This window comes from Rhyacophila brunnea, unplaced genomic scaffold (genome assembly GCF_057557595.1).
Source record: "Rhyacophila brunnea isolate RB1 unplaced genomic scaffold, BYU_Rbru_1.0 scaffold_16, whole genome shotgun sequence".
Taxonomy (NCBI): Eukaryota; Metazoa; Arthropoda; class Insecta; order Trichoptera; family Rhyacophilidae; genus Rhyacophila; species Rhyacophila brunnea.
Window position 1 is genome coordinate 16,451,922 of NW_028232816.1, and position 27,895 is coordinate 16,479,816.

Consider the following 27,895-nt stretch of genomic DNA (forward strand, 5'->3'; position numbering starts at 1 on the left):
TTTCAAGTTATACACATTTATATTTTTTATAAAAATCTATGTTTTTTAAAATAGATATAAAAAATATTAAAACTATGAATTAGTCAAAAAGTTTACTATTATCGTTTAACTCCATCCAATAGGACAGGACAGGGTATAGGCAGTCTTCGCCACTGTAGGTTAACTTTTTTTCCACATATCCTTTAATACACATGTATATATGCTGTTAAATATTTTTTATATCTATTTTAAAAAACATCGATTTTTATAAAAAATATAAATGTGTATAACTTGAAATCCTTTTTATTTATATCAAATCAAGCTTCAATATTGGGACCATACATAAATAAAATTTCATAATAATAATAAGAAAAACTATGAATTAGTTTTCATCATCTCATTTTTCTTTTTAATGTTTTCAGATACATATTTATTAATTACAGTTGAAATTGTAAATTATCAAATTGTATTTTTCCGCTAGGTGCCTTTTTAAAAAAGGCTCAGTAAAGGCTTCACCTTAAATGTGATTGATTAAAAAAGTAATAACTACATAAATTAAAGGGTTGCCATCATGTAATGAGTACAGTCCAATATTTAGGCGACCAAATAGTCAAAAAATATCCAACTTGTCTGTGGGCTGAATATTATTGTAGTGACACATATATGAAAACATTTTAGATGAGTGAAACGAAAGTCAATCTCGATTCGAACATGAACAAAACTATCCGTGTAGCTATGCTGGTCAACACTTGTAACTTTGACGGGATGGAGAGCGAAATGACAATGGACGGTGAGTCATAATATCATATTATATCATCACCGATGTATGGATATCCTAAACGAATATCTAAAAACCCTGATAAAAATATTTATTTGATTGGTTTTTAAGTGATATTTTTGAAGACTTACGACTCTCTGAACCCATTCGAGCAGCTTCTTTTGAAATGTAGTTCGGTACTGGGAGAAATATTCAGCAGGGTGATGCTTATGAATGTACTGCAGATCGAAGGCGACAGGCGAGTAGCAAGCGGTGAGAAATAGAATACATTTTTGTTTATTGTCTAATATCGTCAACATAAATTATGCACATTATATTACTATTACGTCTTAGAAAATATGTGATTGAATTGGATTGAATTAGTAAATAATATACTAGTTATTTGTTTTATGTCATAAATGGCCGAGTGGCTTATGCGTCGGCTTATAACGTCACGGGTCCCAGGTTCGAATCTTGGGTCTGGCAAATACACATTGTTTTTCAATTTATGTATGAGTCAGAGTATGGACCCAACAGGTTGAGCGAGTGTCAACATCCATTTCTCGTAAAACAAAAAATCTGTTAATACAAACCTCCAACTCTGTGGAGGGCCATATTATGATCCTATTAGGATGGGACACAGTCAATAGAAAAGTAAAGAAGTTATATGTAATGATAATCTATATCTTCCTCAGCCATCGTAAAATTATTTGACATCGGCTTCCTGAAATGTGCGGGAGGAGATTTCACCCGTGAACAGAAAGGTGTTCTGATAAAAATTCTTCCGCAAAACGCCACAGTTGATCCGAAAAAGCCTTGCCGCTGCGTAGGTTTAGTCGTTAAAGGTAACACAAATTTAATAATAGCGCCACCGCATACATAAAAATATGTAATAATTAGGGCCCGGATTTATATGCTAGTGCATGTTTTGTTAGGGTGTATGCACAGCTATGGGAGTTGCACATAAATCCGTTTCGAAAGACGCAGAATCCAAAAATAAAATTTTATTGTGCATATAAATGCATATTTAAGACGTTAGAGCATATCTGGGACATAACTGCATATTTCATTAATAAATGCATATTTTGGGGTTTTGCATTTATAATTTTACCGAAACATAACTAAATCAGGTAGATGCATTTGAATTTTTAATGGCATCCCCGAGCATTTCATTAATTTATCAGAAAAAGTGAAGTCAACTCTGGCACATTTATTTAAATTTTGCGCTATCACCTCTGTGGACGTTGAGAGATTATTTTCCGCATATAACCAAAATACTGAGAAATATGCGGAAAATTTAATGCCAGAGAATATTGAAAAAATGTTTAACTTATTTTTTCGGACAAAAAAACAACAAATAGTATTTAGGAATAGTTAAGTGTGTCATTTTTGTTTTTTTAAGTTGTGTTTAGTTTCCATAGTTTACATTTACATTTTGCATTTCTTGTTCAATTATTTGTACCTACTTGTAAACAAACTATGTTGAAAATTGTAATTGATTAACTTTATATTGATTATTTGTGTTTTTTTGTTATTGTATTATATTGCTTAAGATTATTAATTTGTTATTCGATTTTTTATCAGTAATATTGGGTGAAGTTGGTATTTACAATATTTTTCCATAAAAATGTCAATTTTTAATTGCATATGTGCATGCATATAATCATGTTTTTTGTTGCATATAAATCCGATCCCTAGTAATAATAATACGCAAGCGATTAAAATAAGTTTCTTTTCTTTTTTATTTAGAAAGTAACAAAGACTTGCCCGCTTATGCCTGGTGTGGATACATACGATTTTGTAACACATTATTCTTCGGAGCCACTTATGATTTACTGACAGAAAATCAAAAGGTATATCACATTTTTCAATTGAGTAAATCTTATGACTATTCAAAATTGCATCTATATTAATTGCAGTCGATACCCCGATACCCATGCAATTCCTTTTTTCTATTCAAACATTCCCAATAATAAATGTATACACATTAAATTCGGCTACGTAGGATTTATGGGATTTTTTTTTTATAGCTGCAGTTTCGTGTTGAGAAACTATTTCGGTCTATGACCCCTCATCAGATATTTTGGAATCTAATGAAATATTTATTTATTTAAAAATGGCATACTGATTCAAAATTTATTTAATAAGACTCGTTTTCTAGAAAGATTTTCACAGTCGAGCGGTCGTATTTCTCGAAAAGAATACAAAGAAGTGTCATTCTTGCGGTGAAGGAAGTTTTAACAAGATACTAGGCATCCGGAAAGATGTGAGGACATTGATTTCATGTTGTGACTCTGATGAAATAATATTTATATGACTACATACTATATACAATGGGTATACATATTATGTATAACATTATCAGTGACAAATTCCATAGCTATTATTAAAAAACATTTCCCATCAGGTTTCTTCACGTTCTGAGGAAGCCAGAATATCCGAGTATTATACTCAAATACTGGATAAAGAATTTCATTTGATTGAAGAATTCATAGACAATACGAGAGACGCCCGTCATAAGGTAAGAAAAATAGCACAACCCCTTTTATCCAGTTTATTCAAGACTCGATCTTATTAACTCATACAGTGCTGACAACACGGCTGCCGTGTCGGCATTAAATGGCCATTAGATACTATTAGCATGTTATTTAAATGTGGTAATTAAATAGTAATTAACTGGTCCGTAGTGAATGAGTTAAGATGCGACTTGTGCAACCCCGCATACTTTTTGGTTATACTTCTTTTAGCGCGTTTGGGAAATCAGATCAGAGTGTATTTTTGGCGTGTTCAGTTATCAGCCGAACGCACTGTCTTACGCCACAGTATAATAATGCAATCGTGACGATTATACAGTATAATATTAAAGTTTAGAATTGTTCCGTTGCCTAGGCAGCGAATTTATTTTTGTCGGCCATATGCAATTCCTTACGTAAGCAAACGATTAAACGTCAGATTGACATTTGGTACTTAAACTGTACTAAAATAAAAACAACGAGTAACCATTATATAATTTAGTAATATAAGTTAAAGTGTATAGAAATAAACCAACGGCGTTCCAATAAGCAATCCTTTTTCTTGAGTGTGTAATTTAACAAGATAATTAAGAGCTAGTCAAAGAATCTAGTTTATCACAAGTTTTGTTTTTGTTTTGTTACGCCAAAGAAGTATAACTTCTAACACGCGTACATAAGTACACACACCGATTTTTTTCTCTCGTAGCAGTGGCTAATCTTCCTACTACATAATATCATCGTAAAAAACATCCATATAATAATTATTCTATGTTTGAAAGTGTACATGAAGAAGAATGAATAACATTTTAATTAGCTTTAAAGCCTTGTATTCATTGATGGAGTTAGCGTACTTAACAAGTACTAACTATCCTTGTAACTCAACCGGTGAAAACATATTATTCGATAGATCAGAGTACTAGATCTTGATCGAGTAATATAAATCTTATGATCGGATAGTAACTCTGCTCCTCGCTTTCCTCCTCCACTGATTTCCTCAAACTAGTAGTACAGTTCACGATGACGCGATGTGTTAGGTTATTTTTTTACCACGTTTTTCTTAGCTCGTATTCTTGTTTGTCCATTTGTGGTTGTTTATTTAGTACAAATCTTGCAATCGATTTTTAACTAACTTCCCAACTAGCTAGACATTCGAAACTTTTAGAACACGATGCCAATGCATTCTTTTAATACTTTTAGCCATCTTTAAGTAGAATTGAATTCATTTTCAGTTAATTCTGTTTTGTATGAAAAGTTATTTTGGAAGAAATCCGTAATCCAATACACTATTATTGGTTGCTAAGGGGGTGGTCTTAGCAACTAAATTATTAATATATACGTGCGTTACAATGGAAATCAAAATGACATTTCAGTATTCTATATTTGTTTGTCGCAAAATAGCAAAAAAATGATTTGTTATTTGTTCTAAATTATTAATACATAGAATTGTCAAGTTTATATGATTCAACAGAAAATTTAAAAACGTGGTATATAAAAAGTTCTTTTTATCTTGTAATTATTGTTTTGTTTTGTTACTCGTTTTAGTAACGAGAGAGTTAAGCCATAAAAATGACACTCGAGCGTGCAAGAAAGAGAAATTCGACCTTCGATGAGTCGACTGTACTTTAATATGCATATAAACGTGTCCTATACTGACACAGTTAGAGTAGAGCAGTTTGGATAGTAAGTATGTTAGTGTACTCTACCACTAACTCTACCTATGAAAACAAAGCTTTATATAGATATACAATAAAATTGAATGTTAGGGTAATATTGACTTTTCTATTGCAGAGAAGACATACTAATGATATGCCCGAGAATAACGTTCAGAGTAAGATGCACTTAGTAAATTATAAATAAATATATTTGATAAAATGAATAATTAGTAATGAAATTTAATAATGTAGAGTAAATTTTTATGAACTAATATGATTGTGTATATTTAGGAATCCACGACACTTATGTGATGGGTAAAACGTCTTCTCGCCTGCGCTCTTTTGCTGACGTTGATTTCACAAACTGCGAATGTGAAATGATTCTGGCCGCCATGTATACACAAATTATTGAACATTGCAGAAAATCTGGTAGATTTTTTTGAACATTGCAGTCTCAATATTATATATCATCAAAAATAGCTAACATTATGGTCATTAGTTCAATTATTATTGTTGTTGCAATTATTATTGCGGAAGGATGTATTTGTTTCTTATTTTTCTTCATTACAGTTTTAGCATCAACTTCAACTTTAGTTACTTTTAATCGCAGTGAGTTTGATATATCCAATTTATTTCGGTATTTAGTTTTAATGTTAACCATAGCCGAAAATCCGACCTCACATAGATATGAGGTAGTAAAGAGGAGGAGGACTTTCATAGCTTCATCGAACAGGCAAGGATAATTATCAGCAACTGAGAGCCAGAATTTCGTTAACTGTTTACGATTGAAACTATTTTTCAGTGACGTATCTTCTGATAAATCAATGAGTTCTTCACTTGCTTTTGTTGACATACTAGTTGGTAAGTCGTTTTGAAATGGGTTACAAATTCAACGCAACGAATCAAACTTTTTCATCTCTTCCCCAAAATAGTCGTCAAAGTTATTTATTAACTAACAGTGATAAATGACTGGAAATTTCAGTCAGTACGTTCATCTTAGACTGCACTTGGTTTTCAATAATAAAAGTTTCAAGTGTTTCAGAACAATCATACTTGCCATTCTCAATACAACTTTTCCACAACATAAGCTTTTTCATGAACGCTCGAATTTTATCGTGAACTGCAAAAATGTCTGATCCGTTTGATCCTTGCAAATACAAATTAAGGCGTTGTATGGCGGCTACCCATTTCTTCACATAGTTTTTGAAATAGGCGGGCTTATAAGGGTTTTGTTTTAATATAATTTACAATTTTTATCTAGCCAGCTAGCGCTAGCTTCAGCGCTAGCTGGCGATATTCCGCGACTGTGCTGCCACCTGTAGTGCATTGGCAATTCAAATTATTATTATTTTATCACAATATTTTCCGTAACTAAGTTTATTTCAATTTTTAGAAATTATAAATAGCTGAATGAAATATCAAATGTATCACTTCCTATTTTTTTAAATTCATGTATACAGTGGCGAGGGCCCACTCAATATTCGCTCGCGACCCATAGTTTGGGAAACCATGAATTAGACAATCTTCAGTCTCATCGTTTGCAGCATTATATGAATATCACTGAATAACTTTTATCGGGGAACCTCTCGTCGAAGCACTCCAACAAGGAAATTAGGAAACCAGGATACATTTATATATAGCCGATGTCCGTATGATGTATACGTATAAGCGGAGATAAAATCTGTCTTCTCTGTGCGAGTGCCGAGGAGTGCTGAGAAATTCAAATCGCTGAGTGTGCCATTACGACATCCAAGCTGTCACTCTTTCCCGCAGGGATTTTCTACCATCCGCTAAGCTAATGAGAACGTCAAGGAGTGGATCGAGACTCATATCATTCATATTCATAATATTTATTATTTAAGTATCAGTATTATTAATATATTAAAATGAATATTCTCTGTGTGACAATATTTTAGACCAAATTTACAAACTCATCGAAGCCTTTATCGAGTTGGCTGAGTTGAACATAAACAGTGGAAACATTCCGCTGGCTATGGGAGTACTGTGCGACGTGGAGGACTTTGTCAAGGTATTTATTAATTGTACCGCTAAGCGAGCGATCGCCCATTTGTTCAGATACCAAATCATTTTATGTGATTTGATTATTTGATGTAGAAATATATACCGGTGTTCAATCAAAGCGCACCGTCAAAATTTTTTCACCAACAAAAAGAAATTTTAATCGAGTGATAGAATTGTTGAAAAGATCAATCGACACAATTCTAAGCTAAGGTTTATTAATGTTTTTAATATATGATAAAGGCTCCGGAGCTCTAAAAACAAATTGAAAAAATCTATAAAGCATCTTTGAGCACCATTTTTTTTTAATATTTTGCTTGTTTTGCAATGTACTTTTTCTATTTAAACATTTTTTATACATCAATGTGAAATTTTTAATGTTGTCATTTTATTAAATAATAATTTTCCCCAAATTCCTAGGCTACGCCGGTTAAAGGGTTAAAAATTGGTGGCAGTAGGATTATTACAAACCACAAACAACATATTGCCTAAATGTTACTATGCATATTTTTTTAAATTGTGTGTCAGTTAATTAGTTGGAATTTTGTGTTTCAATTAAAGAGTCCCAAATTTGTGCTGCTGGATAACAGCAAGGAATACATTAAGTGGCAAACGAACTTTGTGCTCGGGAGGATCTATTCAGCGAGAGGGCGCGCAATGTTGGACTTTGACGATACGACGGAAGCCAAAACTTATCTGTTCAAGGCTATGGATCTATTTGAATGCCCCTTTCCAAACACCAAGTGCCTATACAATTTAACACTTTCATTAGAAATAAGATTAACAATGACTGTACATAGTATTAATGTTATGAACTGCTTTCGAAAGGATTGGTTCACGACCAATTCACGTAAAACATCATCAGATATAAAGCCTCGACTTCAGTAATACAAACATATCACATCAGCATGAGGTTCGATATTTTTAATAGATAATAAGGCATATTTAGAAAAAGTGATGCAATTTTGTTGATGTAAACATAGCTGACAATACAGATTGTGCTATAGTGTAAAAATTGTACATGCAAATAAAAAGGAAAAGCTATTGTTTAAAATTATTATAGTTGTAAATAATGTTTACTCGTGGAATATATATGGTTTTATTTTGTAGAAACAAACAAAAGTTCACAAGATTTGTGGAAAATGTAAAACGAAAGTTGAATGTCGACATTCCTCAACTGCTCATCGGAAAGGTGACCGGAATTAAGGCCATCTATTTGGAGCAAGTTTCCGAAACCCTGGGACATCTATTCAAACTCTTCAAGGTTAGATTTAATTGAGGGCTATAGAAACAAAACCGGCGGTTTCCATGTTTGGTCAAAAATGAGTTAGATATGCAATCAGATTGAGCTAGCGACTGTGCACTTGCGTACTACATAAGTAAATTCGTCCTCTCTAATCTCTAACCTCTAATCTTTACATATTTGTAAAAATAAAATAGAGTTTGTAACGAAAGCGGATGTTTTCAGACAGTGACGTCGCTAGACAAAATGCCGCCCCATTTTTTTATCATCCTTTCATTACTCCAATATCTAAGAAATGTGTTGTATGAAGCATGGCCCCCGCATCCTGAAGCGGGCCCCCAGACAAGGATCTTTGGCAGCCCCCCTACCTATCGCTAAGGATAAAGGCATTGTGACGCTCTACAGTAATGTTTTCCAAATGGTGTACGCGTTAAAATTGATGTGTATATTTAGTGTTTTTTTGTATATTGTAATACACCCATTTGAATTATGGAGTTTTTGAGTATCGCTACACAATTATAAATTGTATTGTACAACCACATAATTTTAAATATTAATATTATTGAAGAAAATAGCACCGCAGGCGAATTTTTTGCTATTAGAGCAAATTTGTGTTTATTTCATTTATCGAGCCCGGGACCCAGGCTAGAGCCCTGTCAGCCCCCCCTTGTGGGGGGCATGGTATGGATGGATACATTACTAACAAAATATATACCTACCACTAAGCTGAATCATAAAAAAATAAATTTAGATACGAGGGTGGGTCAATAATTCCTTAGAAAAAAGCATTAAAACAGTTTTTATTTTTGTATTTTTTTTTTATTTCTCAACATAATCTCCTTGGAGCTCAATACACTTGGTTAAACGTTTCTCAATATTTTTTAAACCGTCAGAAAAATAAGTTTTCGGAAGGTCCTCAAAATAAGCATTTGTCCGATCGATGACTTCTTCATTTGAAAAAAAACCTTGTCCACTTAGCCATTTTTTTAAGTTTGGGAAAAGGAAAAAGTCACTGGGGGCTAAATCTGGCGAATACGGTGGGTGGTCGACCAATTCGAACTTCAATTCTTCAATTTTAGCCATTGATCGTAAACATGTGTGAACACGGGCATTGTCCTGATGAAAGAGGATTTTTTTCCTGTTTAAATGAGGCCGTTTTTCTTCAATTTTGTTTTTTAGCTGGTCCAATAAAGATGCATAATAATCCCCTGTTATTTTTTTTCCTTTTTCCAAATAGTCAACGAAAATAATTTCACGTGCATCCCAAAATACAGTAGCCATAACCTTACCAGCTGATTTTACGGTTTTCGCCTTCTTTGGACATGGTTTGCCTTCGCAATCCACTGCTTTGACTGTTCTTTCGTCTCGGGAGTATAGTGGTGTATCCATGTTTTATCTACAGTCACAAAGCGACGAAAAAATTCATCCGGATTGCGTTGCATGAGCGACAACAGGGCTTTAGAGGCCACCACCCTATTGCGTTTATTGTCGACTGTGAGCAAACGCGGCACCCATCTTGCAGAAATATTATTCATGCCCAATTTGTCATGTAAAATAGAAATGACGCTACCTTTTGAGATCCCTGTAACCTCAATTATCTCACTCAACTTTAATCTTCGGTCACTTAACACCATATCGTGGATTTTATTGATCATTTCTGGTGTAGTCACCTCTACAGGACGTCCTGAGCGTGGTTCATCCTTTGTTGATGTACGACCACGTTTATTCATTTAACCAGTTATAAATAGTTGCAAGTGAAGGAGCAGATATGCCGTGAACTAAATCCAACTCATTTTTTATTTCCTTTGCTGTTAACCCTTTTATATTAAAATGTTTAATAACAGCTCTAACCTCAATTTTCTCCATTTTCCATTTTTCCATTTTCCACAAGCAAATTTTTTTTTTAAATGTACGAGAAACACACAACAACCCGACCAATCTGATTGAAACTTCGCAGCATACTGAATCGGTAGTGCCGCTGCATGAAAACAAACCGCTTACAGTACTAGTCGCGCCACCTGTCGGCTTTTCTAAGGACTTATTGACCCACCCTCGTATTAATAAATAAATAAGCAAATAAATATAATATTAGTTAAACACTTACCCAAATCACCAGAGTCTGAGATGCCATTTGGTTGATATGTCTGACACATTTGGTCTGTACCATTTAGTAATACCTACGCAGACGTAATATTTTTACACCATTTTTTCTATGCTATTATTGTACCCTACAATATGTAAACAAAATAATTTTCCTCATTATTTATTTAATATAAACCTATTTTTAATCATAAATACACTATTAATTAATAGTCTCAACACTCAACCGTTGAAGATTGAAATAAAATACCCAAATCCACACTATTATCAGCACAAAATATGTTTACAAAAAAACGACTTAAAAGAAGGTATTGTTATTCACAGCACGATAAATACGATATAATCTAGGTAGGTACCTACTAGTGTACATTTTTATTACAATTAGCTGGTACTTAATGTAAATACTATTATATGCACGAATACTAATTGATTATGTCAAATGTCAATGGATTAATAATCATTATGAATATCTATTTTGCAATAGGTACATCCGGCAACTTTTAAATCTCGGGAGTGACTGGCAAAAATATTTGGATAAATTAAAAAATACGGAAGTATGTACCTACTTATAAATCTCTACCATAATTTTCCTTGTTTCGTCACCAACGTTGAAATCTATATAGGTAATATTATTTTGTTTCAACACCTACCTTCGTCGCTTGTTCGGCGCCACCTATGGCGTGACGGCTTTTGCACGTATACCTACATAATATCACTGTTATGAAAGGAACTCTTAAATGAGTAAATGACATTATATTATTATATTATGACTGATTTATTATGGATTTTTGGTGTTTTACATTTATCATTCATAATGTGTCTACGTGCCAAGAGTAGTAAAAATATTTTTTATTGGCATTTGTATACGAAACCGAGCAGTCAAAAATAAAACAAAAATTCCTCGCGAAGCGTGGTGACATCATACTAAAATATATACTCTAGTAAGTGCTGGATAAAAAAAACATCTCCAAACGCTCTGGTTATAATATAACTAATATAGGTAGCTATTTCTATATAATACCAAATAATTCTCCTCGATTTGCCGCCCCCAAGCGACGCTCAATCTGCCTACCCCCACGGGACATCACTGTTTTCAGAGTCTTCCCAAACAAACATGGCAATTATCAAAATGGCCAATCGGAGCTCTGCATTTTACCATTTTGATTATGGTATACTATAGAAATTGTAAGATGATTTCCTGCGAGACGAACGGTGTTAGTTTTTTAAAGTTTTAAACAATATGGTGTGCTTCGTTTTCAAAAAAATATTAAAAACTGCAAGTTGTTTTATCAAATAGTTTTCCGAGTGAAGTAGTACTAAAATCATCACATTAACTTATTAAACATTAAGAAAGGCAATGTTACGGTGCATACTCCGCATCGCAAATAATTTAAAATGCCTAATATTTAGTTTAATAAAATATATTTGCTTATTAGTGAAAATTTTTCCATTGTGATGATTGATTTGAATAATTTAAATTTTGAATTTTTGGTGTCACCATAATAGATTAGGCATCCCGCACACTGCGGTGCAGCCTAACCAATGTTGCGAGAAATTGTTCCTCTCACAAAAGACACTCTCGGCACAACTTTCAAGGGCATCTAACGTTTATTACACCATGGCTTCACATGTGTGTAAATATGGCAGGTGTGGAGGAAAAAGTAAATAATATAAACTGTAGTAAGTTTGAAAGTCATTTTTGTACTTAGTTGTAAATTTAAACAATTCAAACGTTACGGAATACTCCACTTTTTACCGCAACATTTACCAACCAAAAATAATGTTGCGAAATAGACCCAGCAGTTTTCAGTCGTGTTTATAACAAAAACGTTAGTTGTGCATAGTGCAAAACAAAAGCATTTTTAATTAAGATGAAAATAGAAATATTTCAAATAATTACGCCATATATCAATTGTATTAATTATATTGAAATACTAAACTTATAAGATCATATTGAAATACTTTTCTCAGAAAATAGAAAGAAATAAAATATTTTTATTGGTTTGCCAACTTTTATGAAAGTGGAAACTACCGCTTTGTTTCTACACCCCCTAATTTATATTTAGAACATACATAACTTGAAAACACTTCTGAGAAATATAACCAATAGAAAAAATCTTTTAAAAAAAAAAAAGATACCCAGCAGGATTCGAACCTGTGTCTTTCAAGATTCGCGCCCACGCCCATTGACCACAATGCTATAGGCATCTTATCTAATTGCGATGAATTTTAACTAATGAGTATTACAATACTCTGAAGCGCTTTCTAAACTGAGTTACTATTGGCAATCGGCTTTTGTATTTTAAGTCAAAGTAGGTATTAATTACTAACCGACATCACTGATCACACCAATTTTTTTTCTGCTGGGTATTGTATTTTTTTCAAAAATGATTTTTTCTATTGGTTATATATATTTCTCAGAAGTGTTTTCAACTTATGTATTTTCAATAGAAAGAATGTTACATTCCTAAGTCTTTGAATTATTCGTTGATTAAAAAAATAGTTTATTGTATATAGAATTTCACAAGTGCAAATTGCACATCCTTCTGACCTTCGATTTTGTGATAGTGATGGGACAATTTGACAATCAGAAACAATCATTTGTGAAGACAATTATTGTTGTTATTTCAATTCTGATTATAGTATTAGTGTATAGCACATGCAATGCACCAACAGAATGTCAGTTTCTGCTGTCGCAGGTTCAAATATTGCATCTGGCAAATTCACCCTTTTTGTTCAATGTGCGTTTGGTTCCAGAGCATAAACACGATAAGTCGAGCAAATGCCCTTCTCGTAAAAGCAAATTTGCTAACCCATTGCAGACAGAATTAACTTTTCAGGATCACTTAAAAAGGCACACTGATTACTAAAATTGACATAAGTGATGTATTTTTCATTCAAATCAAATAAATCTTTTAAAACTTTGTGTATAAGTGGAATGAAAAAAACATGTCAAATATAGTTTTTTGGGTTTTTTTAACCTTTTTTATACAAAATGACATATACAAAATGTCCATGATAGAAGTAAATAATAAAAGGAAGATATACTAAAACTGGAGCTAAATATAATACTATTCAAGATATTTAGAAGATGGAGGGCCATTTTATGTTTTTTACTGTCTCAAACACCTCATACCTAGCAAACTGATCATTATTTTGACAAATTTAAATAAAAATAGATTTTATAAATCAAATATTTCTTAAAAAATATATTGTACTGTAATCATAAATCATAAAATGATAGCTACATCTATTATTAAGTAATTTCAACTTTTAAAAAAATCCTGCATCCTGTAACACCGGTGCCAAATTGGCGGCGATAGTGCGCGATGGGTTAAGAAACATCCTCGGAGGTGGCCAAGGTGTACCCCGGATTGTAGATGAATGGAAAAAATCATACAATACCTAATACACCCGAAACTTATTTATATGCTGAATGAAACCAACATGGTATATGTCGTCCACAGGTGCCGCAAAAAGAAAAATGGAATTTGGCATACTTAGCCGCCCTCTGGTCACTGAATCTCGCCGTCAAGAGTAATGCTAACTTTTCTCTGCTGTGCACCGCACACACCAACATGATGACAGCGTGTCAGTTTTATCAACAAGCAAGTCAATTATTATTTGAAAGTCTCGAATCAAAATTATCATTATATACTATTTCAATATTTATAAAGTTTAGATGACCACTTTCACTCAGTGTCTCGTGAAACATGTCTCGCTTCTCTAAATAATTATTTACGTACAGTATAATGTAACAATTTTATTTTTCCTGAAAGGAGAAACTGTGCCACATCATTGAAAAGTCAGCGGTAGAATTCTGCTCGCAGAAAGATGAAAACTTAGATTTAGTGGAGATGGATGCCGTGGCTGACCTCTACTCCAGCATATTTTTGTTCAGGTATGCATCTTAATCTATTAATGGCTATTTCCCATGTCCATCGTGGATACGAGGATTCATGTTAAAAAGAAATGGTGATGATCAGCAACGGCTTTTCTAACATCATGCACGTACGCTGCACTCCCGCCATTTTCTAAAACATCACTCAACGTGCATCATTGCTATTCATAAGTCATCACTCGCTTATCGCAATTTAATCCATGTAAATTTACACCAACAGCATGTACCCACTGTACAGTCATCAAATATTCGGAGATATCTTGATAATATTTTATTAATCAATATTTTGCATCAAAAATAAAAGATTTTCCTTCCTCAGAATTTTCTGTGCCGACATAGCTAATGCAATCGATCTCGGATTCACTATGCTCCACGTGTTGGATAAGGCAAAACAGAATAAGAGGCGATCGATGGTGCTGCTCTGGCTGAGCAACGTGCTCTGCAGTTACAAGCGTTTCAATGAGGCCGTAGGAATACTCAATCAGCTGAAGATGATCCAGCAGGATCAAGATATCACGAGTGGGTTGCTTTTTATAGACTTTTATTCTTCTCGGCTTGGGGTATATATATTTGTAAGTTGGTTGTAACGCTTTTTAAGATAATTGCAAGTTGCAATTTTTTTTTTATTTGTAGTACTTATTCAGTTGAAAATGTCCCTCTGAGGCGGACGAAACCGGTACAAATTTATTTATTAAAGTGGAATAAGTACTACAAAAAAAAAAATCAAACAACAATACTTAAAATAGTGTTATTTTCTGATACTGACAAGATAGATAATTAAAATTGGATGGGAATTAATTGCACATTGCGTTAGTCAAAATTCACAGCAATGTAAGAGCTTCAAGTCCTTTTGAAGCGGATGAAACCGGTCTGACATTATTAAAAAAAATGGAACTGGTACATATTGTTTTATTTGACTAAAACAGTGCGTTTCCACCAAGAATTGACCATTAACACCATAAGAAAAAAAGAAAAGGAGAATAATATGAATTTATTTATTTTCTCATGATACCATTATTTTATTAAAAACAGTTTGAATCAATATTTAGTCATAAATATTGTGTTATTTCTCAATAATTTCACTCAACTGAATTAACTAAATGCCAAAACATAAAATTCCCAATATCATCACAATTCATTTGTGGTAACGCAGTAATGAAGCCGGGTCGAAATTTATATAATATATTCTAATGAATTTAAATTCAAATTCCATCAAGTACCTTCGGCCGATAGTATTAATATTATTTAATATATATTACGAAAATGTACAATTTGCTGCATGGCTGTTTATGTTGAACAGTATTTTGTGAAACATTCAACTAATGCAGCGAATTCCAAACTGGGGAGCCGCGGAATGTTGCAAAGGGGGGCGCGAAAAGTTGAACACAATAATTAATGTAGCCACAGGTTTGAAGTTTGCAAATGCATAGTTTATAAAACGGCCGCTAGTTATAAATTACATAAAAAAACAATCCTATAAAAGGTTGTTTGCAAAAAGAGACTAATTTTATAATACTTCACTTCTATACTTTTGTGAAGTGCGCTGGCTATCTCGAGAAAAAATTAAATAAAAGGGTCGAATTCTGAAAATTCTTGTTTGAAATCTGAGGCGAATATGTTTAGGAACGATAATTTTGTGTTTAAGCTTGTCTATTTGGTTGAAATTTAAAAAAAAAATTGAGTGAATAAATCAATGCAAGGACCATTAATGCATTCACTGATTTAAAAAGACAAAGTGAAGGCATTCATAAAAAATTGGATCTGCTTTGGAAAATTCTGCGCCAGATATATTGGAGAAAACAAAAATCTATTTACTGAGTTCTTGGTTAGTTTGCTAATACACTTTTCACATTATTTTATTAATAGTAAAAAAGTCGCCTGTGGCGCTGCTTTGGTTCAGGGATATTAAATATTTTAAATATGTAGTTGTGCGGTGCAATTTGATGTGATGTGATGTGATACCTATAAATGATAAATGATGATTGATATACTTAAATAATAATTCCTGTGTATTATTTAGGAAATACTACATTAGAGCACCACACTGCCCTTAACCTTCAGCGATAGGTAGGTGGGCCCGCTTCAGGATGTGAGCATGAACGATGATGAATTTAGATTAACTACTATTGAAATTGATTGTGCTAATAAACAAGCACATTCATCGCATGAAAAACAAATTAATTTAAAAATAAATATAATATAAGTATGTAGACCTTGTTTATTTTTATATGTTTTTTTCATTTTTGTATTAGTACATTGTTGACTATTTAAAAAAGTGTCTATTATTTAATGAAATAAAGAGGGGGGGAGGCGTCAAGATTAGATTTTTTTTAAATGGAGGCGCAGTAACATAAAGTTTGGAAACCACTGAACTAATGTATTGAAGTTTCTAAACTAAATTCTCTACTATACATAATTATAAGGATATATTATTATCAATATGCAGTGACGTCCCTAAACAAAATGCCGCCCCTAGGCAGCGCCAAAATACTGCCTATTTTTTATACAGTATTTTTTATCATCCTTTCAAGCCCCCAATATCTAAGAAATGTGTTGTATGGATACATTACTAACAAAATATATACCACTAAAACTAATTTAAATACTATCCTACTTCAATAGACAATATTGCGAGTCCACGGTTTCAGATACATTTAAAAATACACCTGACAACATTCGAAAATTGCGAATGACTGGCAAGAATATTTTGATAAATTAATTAGGTACTTGAGTACTTATGTACCCTATAATTCAAATATGATTCGCAAATCTGCATGTGTGATGGCTGGTCATCAAGGACATGACGTCCAAGGACAAAGGAAGTCAACAAGACATTGCGAATCCGACAAAAAAATTACAGTCCTGTTAAACCTTTTATGTTAACTAATACGTTTTGTTTCCAACCAGTGAGCTGATTTTTTTAATGAAAAGACATTTCCGTTATTATTAAGTTTAGGTACCTATCTATTTCTATATATATATATATATAATGATTCTCCTCGATTTGCCGCCCTTCGAGTAACTGCCGCCCCCAAGCGATGCTCAATCTGCCTACGCCCACAGGACGTCACTGTCAATATGTAAATATTATTAAGTCTATAATGTGTAATTTATGTACATTGAAAAATGCGTTGTTACAATATGTTTGTTATTGTTAAAATTAAGAAATGTAGGATATTTAAAAGGGAAAGTAATTATTTGTTCAAAATTGAATAATTTCAGTATATCCTAGAACCCCTCTATCTAACTAACTATCTAACTGTCGGTAGAATTGCGTCATCTCATCACTATTCATCAAAAGAATGATGTTTATGGAACAACTTTTATCATTTTCATGTATTAAATCTATAGGCAAAGCGTGGTATTATGCCAAATCTCTCGAGATACATCTGGACACAGGATTCACGGTGGAGCCGTACGAGATGTGCATAAAGTTTTGCCTGGAAGAAGGAGAGACGACAAGATGTATTCAAAATCCGGAGGCGGGCTGGCAATTTTCTATCGACATGTGGTTGAGGTGCGTATCACAATCGATTCTATCGAATTGACCGTTGTAGGGATTGTAAGAATTTTTTTAAATCTGAAACATTATCAACAGGAGCCTACGAAGTAACTGTTTCGCAGTAGCCACGATTTGGGACGAAAAAATAAGAGATTACATCACGAAATCCATGAAGTTCAACAGATTCGTCAACTGCTTCTCTTCCCTCAGACTTCTGGAGGGGTTGCTCCACGTGATGGTGATGGAGATGAACGAAAAGCAGGTGGACAAGTACACGCAGACCAACCGCACCATCAAGAGCGTGATGAAGATAATCAAAGTTGAATCTCGAAAATCAAATATTTACATTGTCAGGTATTGGTGGAAATTTTTAACTTTATTCTCTATGTCCGCTTTGATGTCATAATGCCTATCCCTTTACTGATTACTTGCACTGTTTCTGAATACAGTAATAAAATTAAAAATTGTGAGACATAATGTTATGGATCAAATAAATAATAATGCGATATCATGAAGAATCAAAATTCCTAATCCATTTTTAACAAGGAGATCTATTCACCCGCACTCGGTTATAATATGACCGGGGTCGACGACTCCGTAGAATTATAATCCGGTATCTGTGATAGCGAATGGCAATTTCATAATAACTTTACTCGGTCATTCGAGTTACTATTGAAAACACTTAGGCCCTCCTCCCACGGCGCAACTGAAATCTGACGGAACTAGTTGGGGATGAAACTCATAAACTGACCAATGTGATGCTTCGCACATGGCGCTACTGAAACCCGCTTGAAATAATAATCACATAACCTCAAAATGTCAAACTGGACCATCAGCTGTTTTGTACAAAAACCGACAACAAGCACGCTGCTGCGTTTACTCGAATACAATTATTAGGTTATTTCAATTTTGCTTATCTTGTACTTTTGACGTCTTGGGTTGTTATGGTTTTTATAGCATGACGCTTGTTACGCAGTGCTACCAATTTTGGTAAGAAAATATGATTTTTCACCGAATCTACTGAAATTGGTACCACTGTTTTACGGTGATTGGAAGCTTGAGAGACTGCGCGACCGTTTCGAAACTGAGAGATTCCAGTCTTGCCGTCAGCGAGCCGCCATTGAAATACATTAGCTAGATACTGGTTGGAATTTTAGTTTCAATTCCGTCGTATTTCAGTTGCTCCGTGGGAGGAGAGCCTTAGACTTCACAATATATGTACCGATGATGCGTATCTTTCATATAAATATAATTAATTCTGCTTCTTCAGATACATTTTGCTCAAAGCATACTATCGCTACATCACAAAAAATGATTCAAAAGTATTCAAGTATCTAGAGACAGGCCTGAAGCTCGCCAACAAGATCGGCCATTTAATAATGATAGAATGGATTAGTCACACGGAAAAGGTGAGCAATTATAGTATGTAGTACTAAGCTATTACCAATCTTTACAGTAACATTTCAAATAAATTGTTGCATTTCTTTCAATAAGTACGGGCTGTCGCCGAGTACTCATTGTGCCATTAATCTCCAGTGATGTGACATGTGTCCGGGAGGACCACTTTTTGTACTGGTCTTAGAAGAAGACCGATCCCTAGGTATTTATTCAGTGTATTTGGCACTATATCGGTAGCAGAAATCACCAGATAACAAAATTGAATTATTATTATTGTTTATCTTGTAGAATTACATTTTATAATAGTACATATTATATATATATATTATATATATATTACATATTATACTGTTACGCACGTTTGACTTTTTATATAACTACTTGCATCCTAGGTACTTGAAATAATATTTTTTATTAATGAGCAGGCATGGTCCAACAAAATCAGTGCGATAGAAAAGGACAATTGGTTGATGCACTGCCAAGAGGGGAACGAGATAAGCTACAAAGAAATTGAGCTGAACCGTCGAAAACTCATGCCCTACACTTTGCCTGCTCCGATTCATAGATTTTGAAGTATAGAAGTTAAAAATATGATAATATGTCAGGAAGTCCTCGAGAGGTATATGAATAGAAATACTATTGTAATAGAATAAAAGAGAGATAAATAAGAAAATTGTGTATTTGAAAATAATAAATACATAGTCTCGTTCATTCACCAAAAAGTATTTTGATTCCCTAACTTAATTAACAAGCAATATTCTTATATATCAACTCACTAACGATATATAATAATATAACGTTAAAAATATCCATTTTTTCAATTTGGATATCATTCCGAAGACAATAAAATATAAAATCTGTACAATTATTATTAATTTCAGTTTAGATACCTACATGATGAAATTAAAAAAAAATGCAATGTCTACGATAAATTAAAAATCAAAATAAATATCCAAATACATGATGCATACGGCACTTAGATGCACTTAGATTAAAATTCATTTATACTTACAAAGTGCCCGCGCAGTAATGACAAAAAGAACTGCACATTTATTAATTATACGAGATATGAAAGGGATTGTGTAATTCTCTTTGGCATTTCTAAAGTTGGCGACGGATTCCTGACCGAGCTTCAATATATTTACAGCTGCTCTACATTGCACAATATGCGTACAAATTGAGAATTACAATCAAACCTCAGTCAGGATGTTCTTTCACACTCGGACAAAAAAGTCTTATTATTTAGGATACTTCGACTGTTCAAAAAAACATAAATACATACACTGAACGGTACCTGTTCAATACAGTCCATTTAACCTGCATATAACATTTTGATAGTGGTTATACTATACATGTACGGATATCACGCCCTCGCAAATCTTGAAGGAATGTTTTTTATGAGTATAGGTTACATATTAGGCTAAGTGTGGCGGAACCCAGAAGGCTCCGGCATTAAAGTAACATCTTAAAAGTATGATATATCGGTTACCGGAGAGCCCATTCACGCTTGCAGCAAATAGTCTTTGAGGCATTTGGGAAGAGGCAAGGATTTCACAGACTGAATTTTTACATACTGCAGTATCGCATCCCTGCATACGTTTTGTAGAGATTGCACTGAAACAAAACAAAAATTATTAGTTGCATTCACCGCAGAAAAATACTGTATATAGAATAGTGAAGTGAGCTGCCTCGGTTTTTACAACATCGTCAAATAAACAGCGAATATTTTGACTATTATCTAAGGATTATGGCTCGGTTTACGCAGGATTGAATTGTTGTATATGTTGGATCTTAACACAATCTTATCTCTACCCCTCGCCGCTGATGTGCAGTATATTTACTAGATGTGAAAACTATGTTTATTTATGTGATTTTGGTCAAATTATATGGGCACTTAAAAGTAAGATATATTTATTTCTTAACTTTAGCTTTCATTAACCTTTCTAACGCGGCAACTGACTTTAGTCAGCCTATACGCGCAAGTCATCCGCGCGTCAGCTGACTAAAGTCATTTCGATTTTCGTTTGCCTAGTACTGCTTTCGGCCAGGCGCGAAAAAATCTAATATTGATTTAATTTATTCAGAAATCATCCTTCTCTTGACATCTGTCAATGAATAGCCTAAACTTTTGTTCTATCTAATTTAAATAAATATTTTTCGGGAGCGTGTCTTGGATAAAAAAATATCAGTCATCGGGCCAATTCAAACTTGCCGGGTATATAGTGTCTTATCGCTTCTTAGTGCATGTGCGCCGAAGATATTTGACTGACGCGTTTGTAGCGATACGAATTCGCGATATAATATGTTATATTGTTTTTTAGTGATTGAAAAACTATTTGGTGCATAAACTGTTATATAGAATATGAGAAAGTTACATTGATCAAAGTGAATTTACAAAACATTTTACAAAAGGAATGCTTTTTGAGATTGCATTCATTCGTCTACCTGCTAGTATATTATCCGCGAGTTAATAGTTTCGGAAAATAATTTGAACAAGGTGTAATTTAAATATAAGAGTCCGCGATTCAATATTTCTCTTTGTTTATTGTTGATTAACATTTTTAAATACTATTTTCCGATTATACTAATAGGTAAAACGGACAAAAGTTGTTTATTTACCTTAGTTATCAGTCATTTATAAAGAAAAGATATGTTAAGTAAATAAACATTTTCACACAATTGAAAATTTCTGTATCGGAAAAATTAAAAACATTTTGTGATAGCATATTGTGTGTGGTCGATATTTTGTCATTATTTTAAAATGGATATCCCTGGTAATTTGAGCGATGAAATGGGAGAAGCAATTCATGATCCTGATTCAGATTATGAATTGAGTGAAAATGAGTACTACGATGATTCAGATACTTCCAGTGCCCCATCAGAAAGTGCTGCTGCCGCCGCCTCTAATTTAAATGTAAATCGTAATGTTGACGATCTGTCTTCGTGGACTACTGGACCTTTCATACCAGTTGTTCACGAATTTGATGATTTCTTTTCTGGAGTCAGCCCGCACACAAATTTATCAGATAGCTCTAAAGAAATAGAATTTTTTGAGCATTTTTTGAATTCAAATATAATGGACAGAATCGTAATCGAAACAAATAACTATTATACAGAAGACATTAGAACACAAGAACCATCGCCGAAATCACGAATGCATAAGTGGGTCAACACAGACGTCCCAGAAATGTACATTTTTTTTGCTGTAAGTATGTTGATGACTAGAAATCGTCACATCACAATAGAGGAACATTGGTCAACCGATCCACTCTTATCCAGCCAAATGTTCGGGAAAGTAATGCCAAGAGACAGATATACTTTGCTTTTGAGGATGTTGCACTTTTCGGATCCCAATACTCAAATTCCTGGAGATAAATTACATAAAATTAAAATTCTGATCGACCATTGCCGAGAAATATTCAAAAAAACAATGATGCCGCACGAGAACTTATGTATCGACGAAAGCATAATTGTTTTCAAAGGTAGATTGCTGTTTAAACAGTACATTCCTTCAAAACGCCACCGTTTCGGCATAAAAATGTTCGTTCTTTGCGATGTGATGACTGGTTATATATTAGATTTCATAATATATTGCGGGGAAGGAACAGATATTGTCGATGAGCAGGGACTTGGCATTTCGATAGCTGTGGTAACGACATTAATGAACGAATATTTCGGTAAAGGTCATACTATGTGGACTGACAACTGGTATTCAAGCCCAGACTTATTTAAACATCTTCATGAAAAAAAAACAAATGCTTGCGGAACAGTCCGAAAAAATCGAAGAAATATGCCAACATTTAGGAAGCTCAAGAAAGGAGAAGTGGAGTCAAAAAATAGTAGCTCGCTATTGGCTATAAAATGGCACGACCGGCGCGAAGTCCATATGTTGACTACATTGCACAATGATTCATTTACACCCACAGGAAAATTCAATAGGCAGACCGGAGAGCCTATACTGAAACCTACATGTGTTATCCAATATAATAAATGTATGGGATCTGTAGATAAAGCTGATATGATGTTAAGTACACTAAGTTGTATGCGAAAATCAATAAAATGGTACAAAAAGGTGGCTTTCCATATCATAGATCTGTTTTTATTAAATTCATATATTCTGTTTAGTACTATCACAGGCAAAAAAACAGGTCTAGCTAATTTTCAGTTAAAAGTAATCAGGCAAATATTTGAAAAATATCAAGTTCCAGCCACATCCCGCGCACAGCAACCCGTCGACCATCCACTGCGCTTATCAGCTAGAGCGATGGCAAAGCATATGCCGGACATAATTCCTCCCGCAAATAAACGGATAAATCCTTGCAGTTTGTCATCTTTGTGCGAATACAAAAAAAAAGCCGAAAACCAAAAAATATTCCAGATACATGTGTTCCGAGTGTAACGTGCCATTATGCGTGTATCCGTGCTTTAGAGAATACCATGAAAAGGTGAACTATTAAAATATTTAAGTGTTTCAAAAATACTAAAATGACCTACCTACATATCAGACGATGTTGAAATTTATAAATTAATAACATTTGAAACTATGTGGATTATGTGTTCTGTTTAGTGAATAGTGTATTGTCATGTTATCAAAATAAACCATTAATATTATCAAGTGGGGTGTAAAAAAGGATTTCTCATAATTTATTAAGTGGTCTGGGATTACGGTTGCATTAACTCTGAAGTTTTAAACATAATTCTGTCATCGACGCACTTGTCCGGAGCCGACACGTCAACAAAATGGCGACTGAAACGTAAGTCACACGCTTTTTGTATAACGCGGCTTGTTCGTCATTCTTTATCATAATCAGGGCACAAATGTTTATTTTTAAGATCGTTAAAAATATTACGACTATTCATAATCACCGTTGAACACTTAAAATATTTTTGATGACTGTATTTGTACATGTTTGACTGACATTTATTGTGATTTATCAATACTTGAAATCATGACGCGCTCTATTGTATTAAAGCGGTATTCTTGACGCTTTGAAAGGGTTAAGAGTTACAAAGAAAATTGTAAAATTTTAAATGCTCTTGACCTATGAAATGGGAAGTGACATTTTTTTTTATATACCATGTTCAATACTAAGAAGATCATATTATGGACTGCCACAGAGTGGAGGTTATATTTTTTTTTTTACATGAAATGGATGCTAGCCACTTGCTCAACCTATTAGATTCAAATACACATTGAAAAACAATTGCCAGACCCGGGATTCGAACTCGGAACTCTCGACACCATCAAGCCCACACAGTAACTGTTCGACCATCGTGTGCGTGAAAGATTCTAGCATCTAGTGAGCACATAATAAATTTAACAATATTTGTTTGTCGTGTTGTAAAAAGTAATTGAGTCAGAAGTAAAATTTTAAAGACATGAATATAAGCAAGGTCAGTACATTGTAATGAACGGGTGGCAAAAGGTTAATATAAAGCTAATTATGCATTTCAACACTCCAAAAATATCTAAAAATGTCCTCGTACCATTATTGAGGATAGTTGATGGAGAACAAAGTTTCTAACCGTTGTTAGGAAGTTCTATATTAATAAGCCTAATCTAATTGAGCAATACGTACTTTTAATTTTAAATACTCAGTCTCCAGTTAGCAATATTAATTAAATATAATTTTCGGTACAAGTCGGTTATGAGGAATACAGCGGAAAACACATTTTGAAAATACCCGATATAATGGATTATTTGTTAGTTTGGGTTAGTTTAGGTTGGGTTAGGTTAGGTTTGGTTAGGTTAACCCAGTGGTCGGCAAACTCATTAGTCAACAGAGTCAAATATCAACAGTACAACGATTGAGATTTCTTTAGAGAGCCAAATTTTTTAAACTTAAACTATATAGGTAGTCACACTGTTTATTAACTTAATGAACTAAAATAAAAGTTTTAAGTCTTAATTAAACTATGGGTACTGAATAAAACTCGATATCATACTTAATAATGATCTTATTGATTGATAAAAATTTAATTGTATGTAAGGTATCCATAAAATTAAATCAAGACAATGACCAACACACTTAATGTGAACAAAGGCCTTGAAAAAAGTCAGGTTTGTATGTTGTTATTTTTAATTTTAGGCATGATTCCAGGCATAAATAAAACGACTTCTCAATTTACTCTTGATGAGGTCATGCTTGAAAAATATTATTAGCATGAATATGTAGAACCGAAAAGGGAAAGAACAGCAAACGCTATATGAGTCAGGAATACTATTCCAGGTGTTAAAAATCATGTCTTCCTTCTCCAGGTCTTTCAAAACAGACCACTTGTGCTGTGAACTAAGTTCACATTATTTGTTTTTCTACAATATTTCCATATCAGAGACGTTCAAATTTAGAGCTCCATAATTCTTTGTTTTTTAAAGCCAGCAATTGCATTTCAAAGTTGCCAGTGTAAACATTAAAGGGAGAAAATATGATTCCCGTACAGTAGCATTAGGAGGTTTTTTAGGCTAACGTAGATTTGCTGTTTCTGTATTCCTGAAACCTGTTGAGAAAATCTTCCCTCATATTTAAAATTGTTGTTTTGAAATAGCACATGACAATATCAAAATCTTGAGCAAAAAGGGATAATTTGTTTTCCAATGAAATAACTTCTTCTAACATTGAAAAAAATCCAGCTGATTTAGGTGAGACGTAACGTCTACCATGAAATATTTTTTTTGCATCAACTAATCATCTGTTATTTCTGGATAGTGAACACACTTCTCAAGGAGAAATGCTTTAATTTCTGTTAATAAAGTAGCGAAACGTTTTCTCTTGATAATCAACGTACTTTGTTATGCAGTAGAAGATCTCCATACTCACTCTCCTTTTCAACTAAAAAATCTTTAAATTGGCTTTTAGCTATAATGAAGTTGATAATCTTAATCACAATTTCCATAACTTTGCAAATATTTTCTGAAAATGTCTGCGCACAAAGCGCTTCTTGACGAATGATGCAATGGTAAGTAAGTATCTCGTGATTTTTTCTTTCAAAACATTAACAAACCCGTTTCTTATGGCGGTCATACTTTTCGCCCTGTCTGTTGAAATTGACATAATTTTATGGAGTGGAATATAATGTTGGCCGCGGTTTGACGACCACTGGGTTAACCTAACAAATAATCCAGTATATCAGCAATTTTCAAAATGTGTTTGCCGCTGTATTCCTCATAACCGAACTGTACCAGTTTTATATAAATTTTGCATTAATTTATTTTTGGGCAAATAAAATAGTAATATTTTCTTAATTTAGTAAGTACATTTGGAATATGAGTAGAACTACCTATGGGGTGATGTTTTCTATAATTATTGATGATAATACTTCATTACACTTATTTTTAATAATAAAAGTATCGGTTCTTGTCTGTTTAGTGGATGCCAGCGGCAAACAAATTTTGAAAATAGCTTATATACTGTATTATTTGTTAGGTTGGTTTAGGTTAGGTTATCATTCTTGAATTCATAAATTCTGCCGAAATCGGCTATGAAAATTTCCGCTATTCCCATCTGGCTCCAGTAAACAGACTTGTACCAAAGTGTTTAAGTAAGTATTAAAGATAAAATATATTGTGATAAAAGTTATTACATTTTCAAAATGCTTTTGAAACAAAGTGATACGAATCCTACTTAATTATGAGATGATTAAAATACAATAATACTTGACACATACAAATCAGATAATTTTCTCAAATTTGTAACCATACAATAATTAAGTAGGTACTTAGTAAAATTTTGAATAGGTATTCAGAGGAAGAAACTAACCACCCCTCTAATCTCATAAATGCTTTATTATTGTGCCGTTGCCAAAGATATTGAATGGAACCGTTAAAATAGTAATTATCAAATTAAAATTAATAATAACATTTACCTCCATAGAGTTGAATGATTTTGACTTGTTTAGTCGTGCCATATACATCGACGACTGCGTATAGCGGTCCTCGTTTGTAGGGAATGTCTTTGGTGCAAGGCCCTTGGTCTTCCCCGTTAATGATAAAATGCATTTCAGCGAAATCCTCATTCACTCCGTTGCTTTTACTGATAGGAATGAAAAAAACGCCGATTCTACTGCCGGCATCCGTCGGCAAGATGTCCTCAGGTTGCCCGCTTTGCACGGGAGGTTTTAATACTAACTTGGATACGAACCCACGAGGAGTTTTGACAGCGTGCCCATCGCCCAGCACCGACTGGCGAATATCACTTTGTGAATTTCCCTGATTCACTAGTTCAAATAAAACGGTATTTTGAGATTTGGATATGGGGAATATCCAGGATGTCCCCATATTAGCGAGATCTGGCAATGCGTACAGAGGCAAACCACCGTTTTCAATGCCAACGGTCTGAGGATCCAAGAGCGTCAGCCCCAATCGCATATATCCACTCCACCCGCGCTCATTTTTCTCAATTTCGATCAGAAATATCTCTCCAGGTAATAAGGGCTTTTCGCTAAACGTTACGGCGTTGGCAAAACTAGCTTTCCTATAAGCAACAGTGTTATCTTCGCGTAAAATAATGTTTGATCCATGAAAGGGATGAAACCTGGACAACATAGTGATGTATTTTGTTAATATTCGTACTGAACATTAATCAAGGTTATTTCGAAATGAACTACGATCGAGCAAATTTGTTTTTCAATAAATTGATTACATATCAAAACAATTAGTTGTAATAATTCATTTTGATTCAGACTGAGAAGTTAAAAGTGACGTACAATATCCCATTATAAATATTTTCTACAATCGTGCCATAAACAAAATCAACTCTTTGTTTTTTGCAAATTTTTTGTGTATTGTAAGCAAAAATAAAACATAAAGATTTATTACAATTGTAAAAATTATT

The 27,895-nt window shown here is 33.5% G+C and overlaps 3 protein-coding genes across 3 annotated transcripts in view; 2 read left to right on the forward strand and 1 right to left on the reverse strand.

Moving 5' to 3' along the window:
* Positions 1-3,002, forward strand: part of GatB (glutamyl-tRNA(Gln) amidotransferase subunit B, mitochondrial) — a 46,876-nt gene extending 43,874 nt beyond the window's left edge. Inside the window, exon 6 of the transcript XR_015070187.1 lies at positions 2,989-3,002. The gene's annotated coding sequence lies outside the window, so the exon portion shown is untranslated. The remainder of the gene's footprint in view (positions 1-2,988) is intronic.
* Positions 1-19,636, forward strand: part of LOC147074462 (adenylate cyclase type 10-like) — a 43,587-nt gene extending 23,951 nt beyond the window's left edge. The window contains exons 15-32 of the mRNA XM_085943964.1: positions 658-769; positions 869-1,009; positions 1,432-1,581; positions 2,486-2,589; positions 2,898-3,002; positions 3,144-3,257; positions 5,038-5,077; positions 5,193-5,330; positions 6,818-6,930; positions 7,482-7,804; positions 8,019-8,184; positions 13,731-13,871; positions 14,043-14,164; positions 14,484-14,683; positions 17,516-17,681; positions 17,763-18,020; positions 18,937-19,075; positions 19,490-19,636. Of these exons, the coding sequence (XP_085800090.1) occupies positions 658-769; positions 869-1,009; positions 1,432-1,581; positions 2,486-2,589; positions 2,898-3,002; positions 3,144-3,257; positions 5,038-5,077; positions 5,193-5,330; positions 6,818-6,930; positions 7,482-7,804; positions 8,019-8,184; positions 13,731-13,871; positions 14,043-14,164; positions 14,484-14,683; positions 17,516-17,681; positions 17,763-18,020; positions 18,937-19,075; positions 19,490-19,636 (2,679 nt within the window). The remainder of the gene's footprint in view (positions 1-657; positions 770-868; positions 1,010-1,431; positions 1,582-2,485; positions 2,590-2,897; positions 3,003-3,143; positions 3,258-5,037; positions 5,078-5,192; positions 5,331-6,817; positions 6,931-7,481; positions 7,805-8,018; positions 8,185-13,730; positions 13,872-14,042; positions 14,165-14,483; positions 14,684-17,515; positions 17,682-17,762; positions 18,021-18,936; positions 19,076-19,489) is intronic.
* An 89-nt stretch (positions 19,637-19,725) lies between these two features.
* LOC147074463 (neuralized-like protein 2) lies at positions 19,726-27,793 on the reverse strand. The gene is made up of 2 exons (XM_085943395.1): positions 26,928-27,793; positions 19,726-20,678 (listed from the first exon to the last, which is right to left on the reverse strand). Exons 1-2 carry the CDS (start codon positions 27,604-27,606, stop codon positions 20,566-20,568), a joined length of 792 nt encoding a protein of 263 aa, XP_085799521.1. The 5' UTR covers positions 27,607-27,793; the 3' UTR covers positions 19,726-20,565.
* Between the last annotated feature and the right edge of the window lie 102 nt (positions 27,794-27,895).

Excerpts from the sequence above, each read along its gene's own strand:
- LOC147074463 (XM_085943395.1), bottom strand. The coding sequence starts at position 27,606 with ATGTTGTCCAGGTTTCATCCCTTTCATGGATCAAACATTATTTTACGC. Across the intron at positions 20,679-26,927 it reads AATCATTCAACTCTATGGAG|TGCAATCTCTACAAAACGTA; the intron begins GTAAATGTTATT and ends GTTTTGTTTCAG.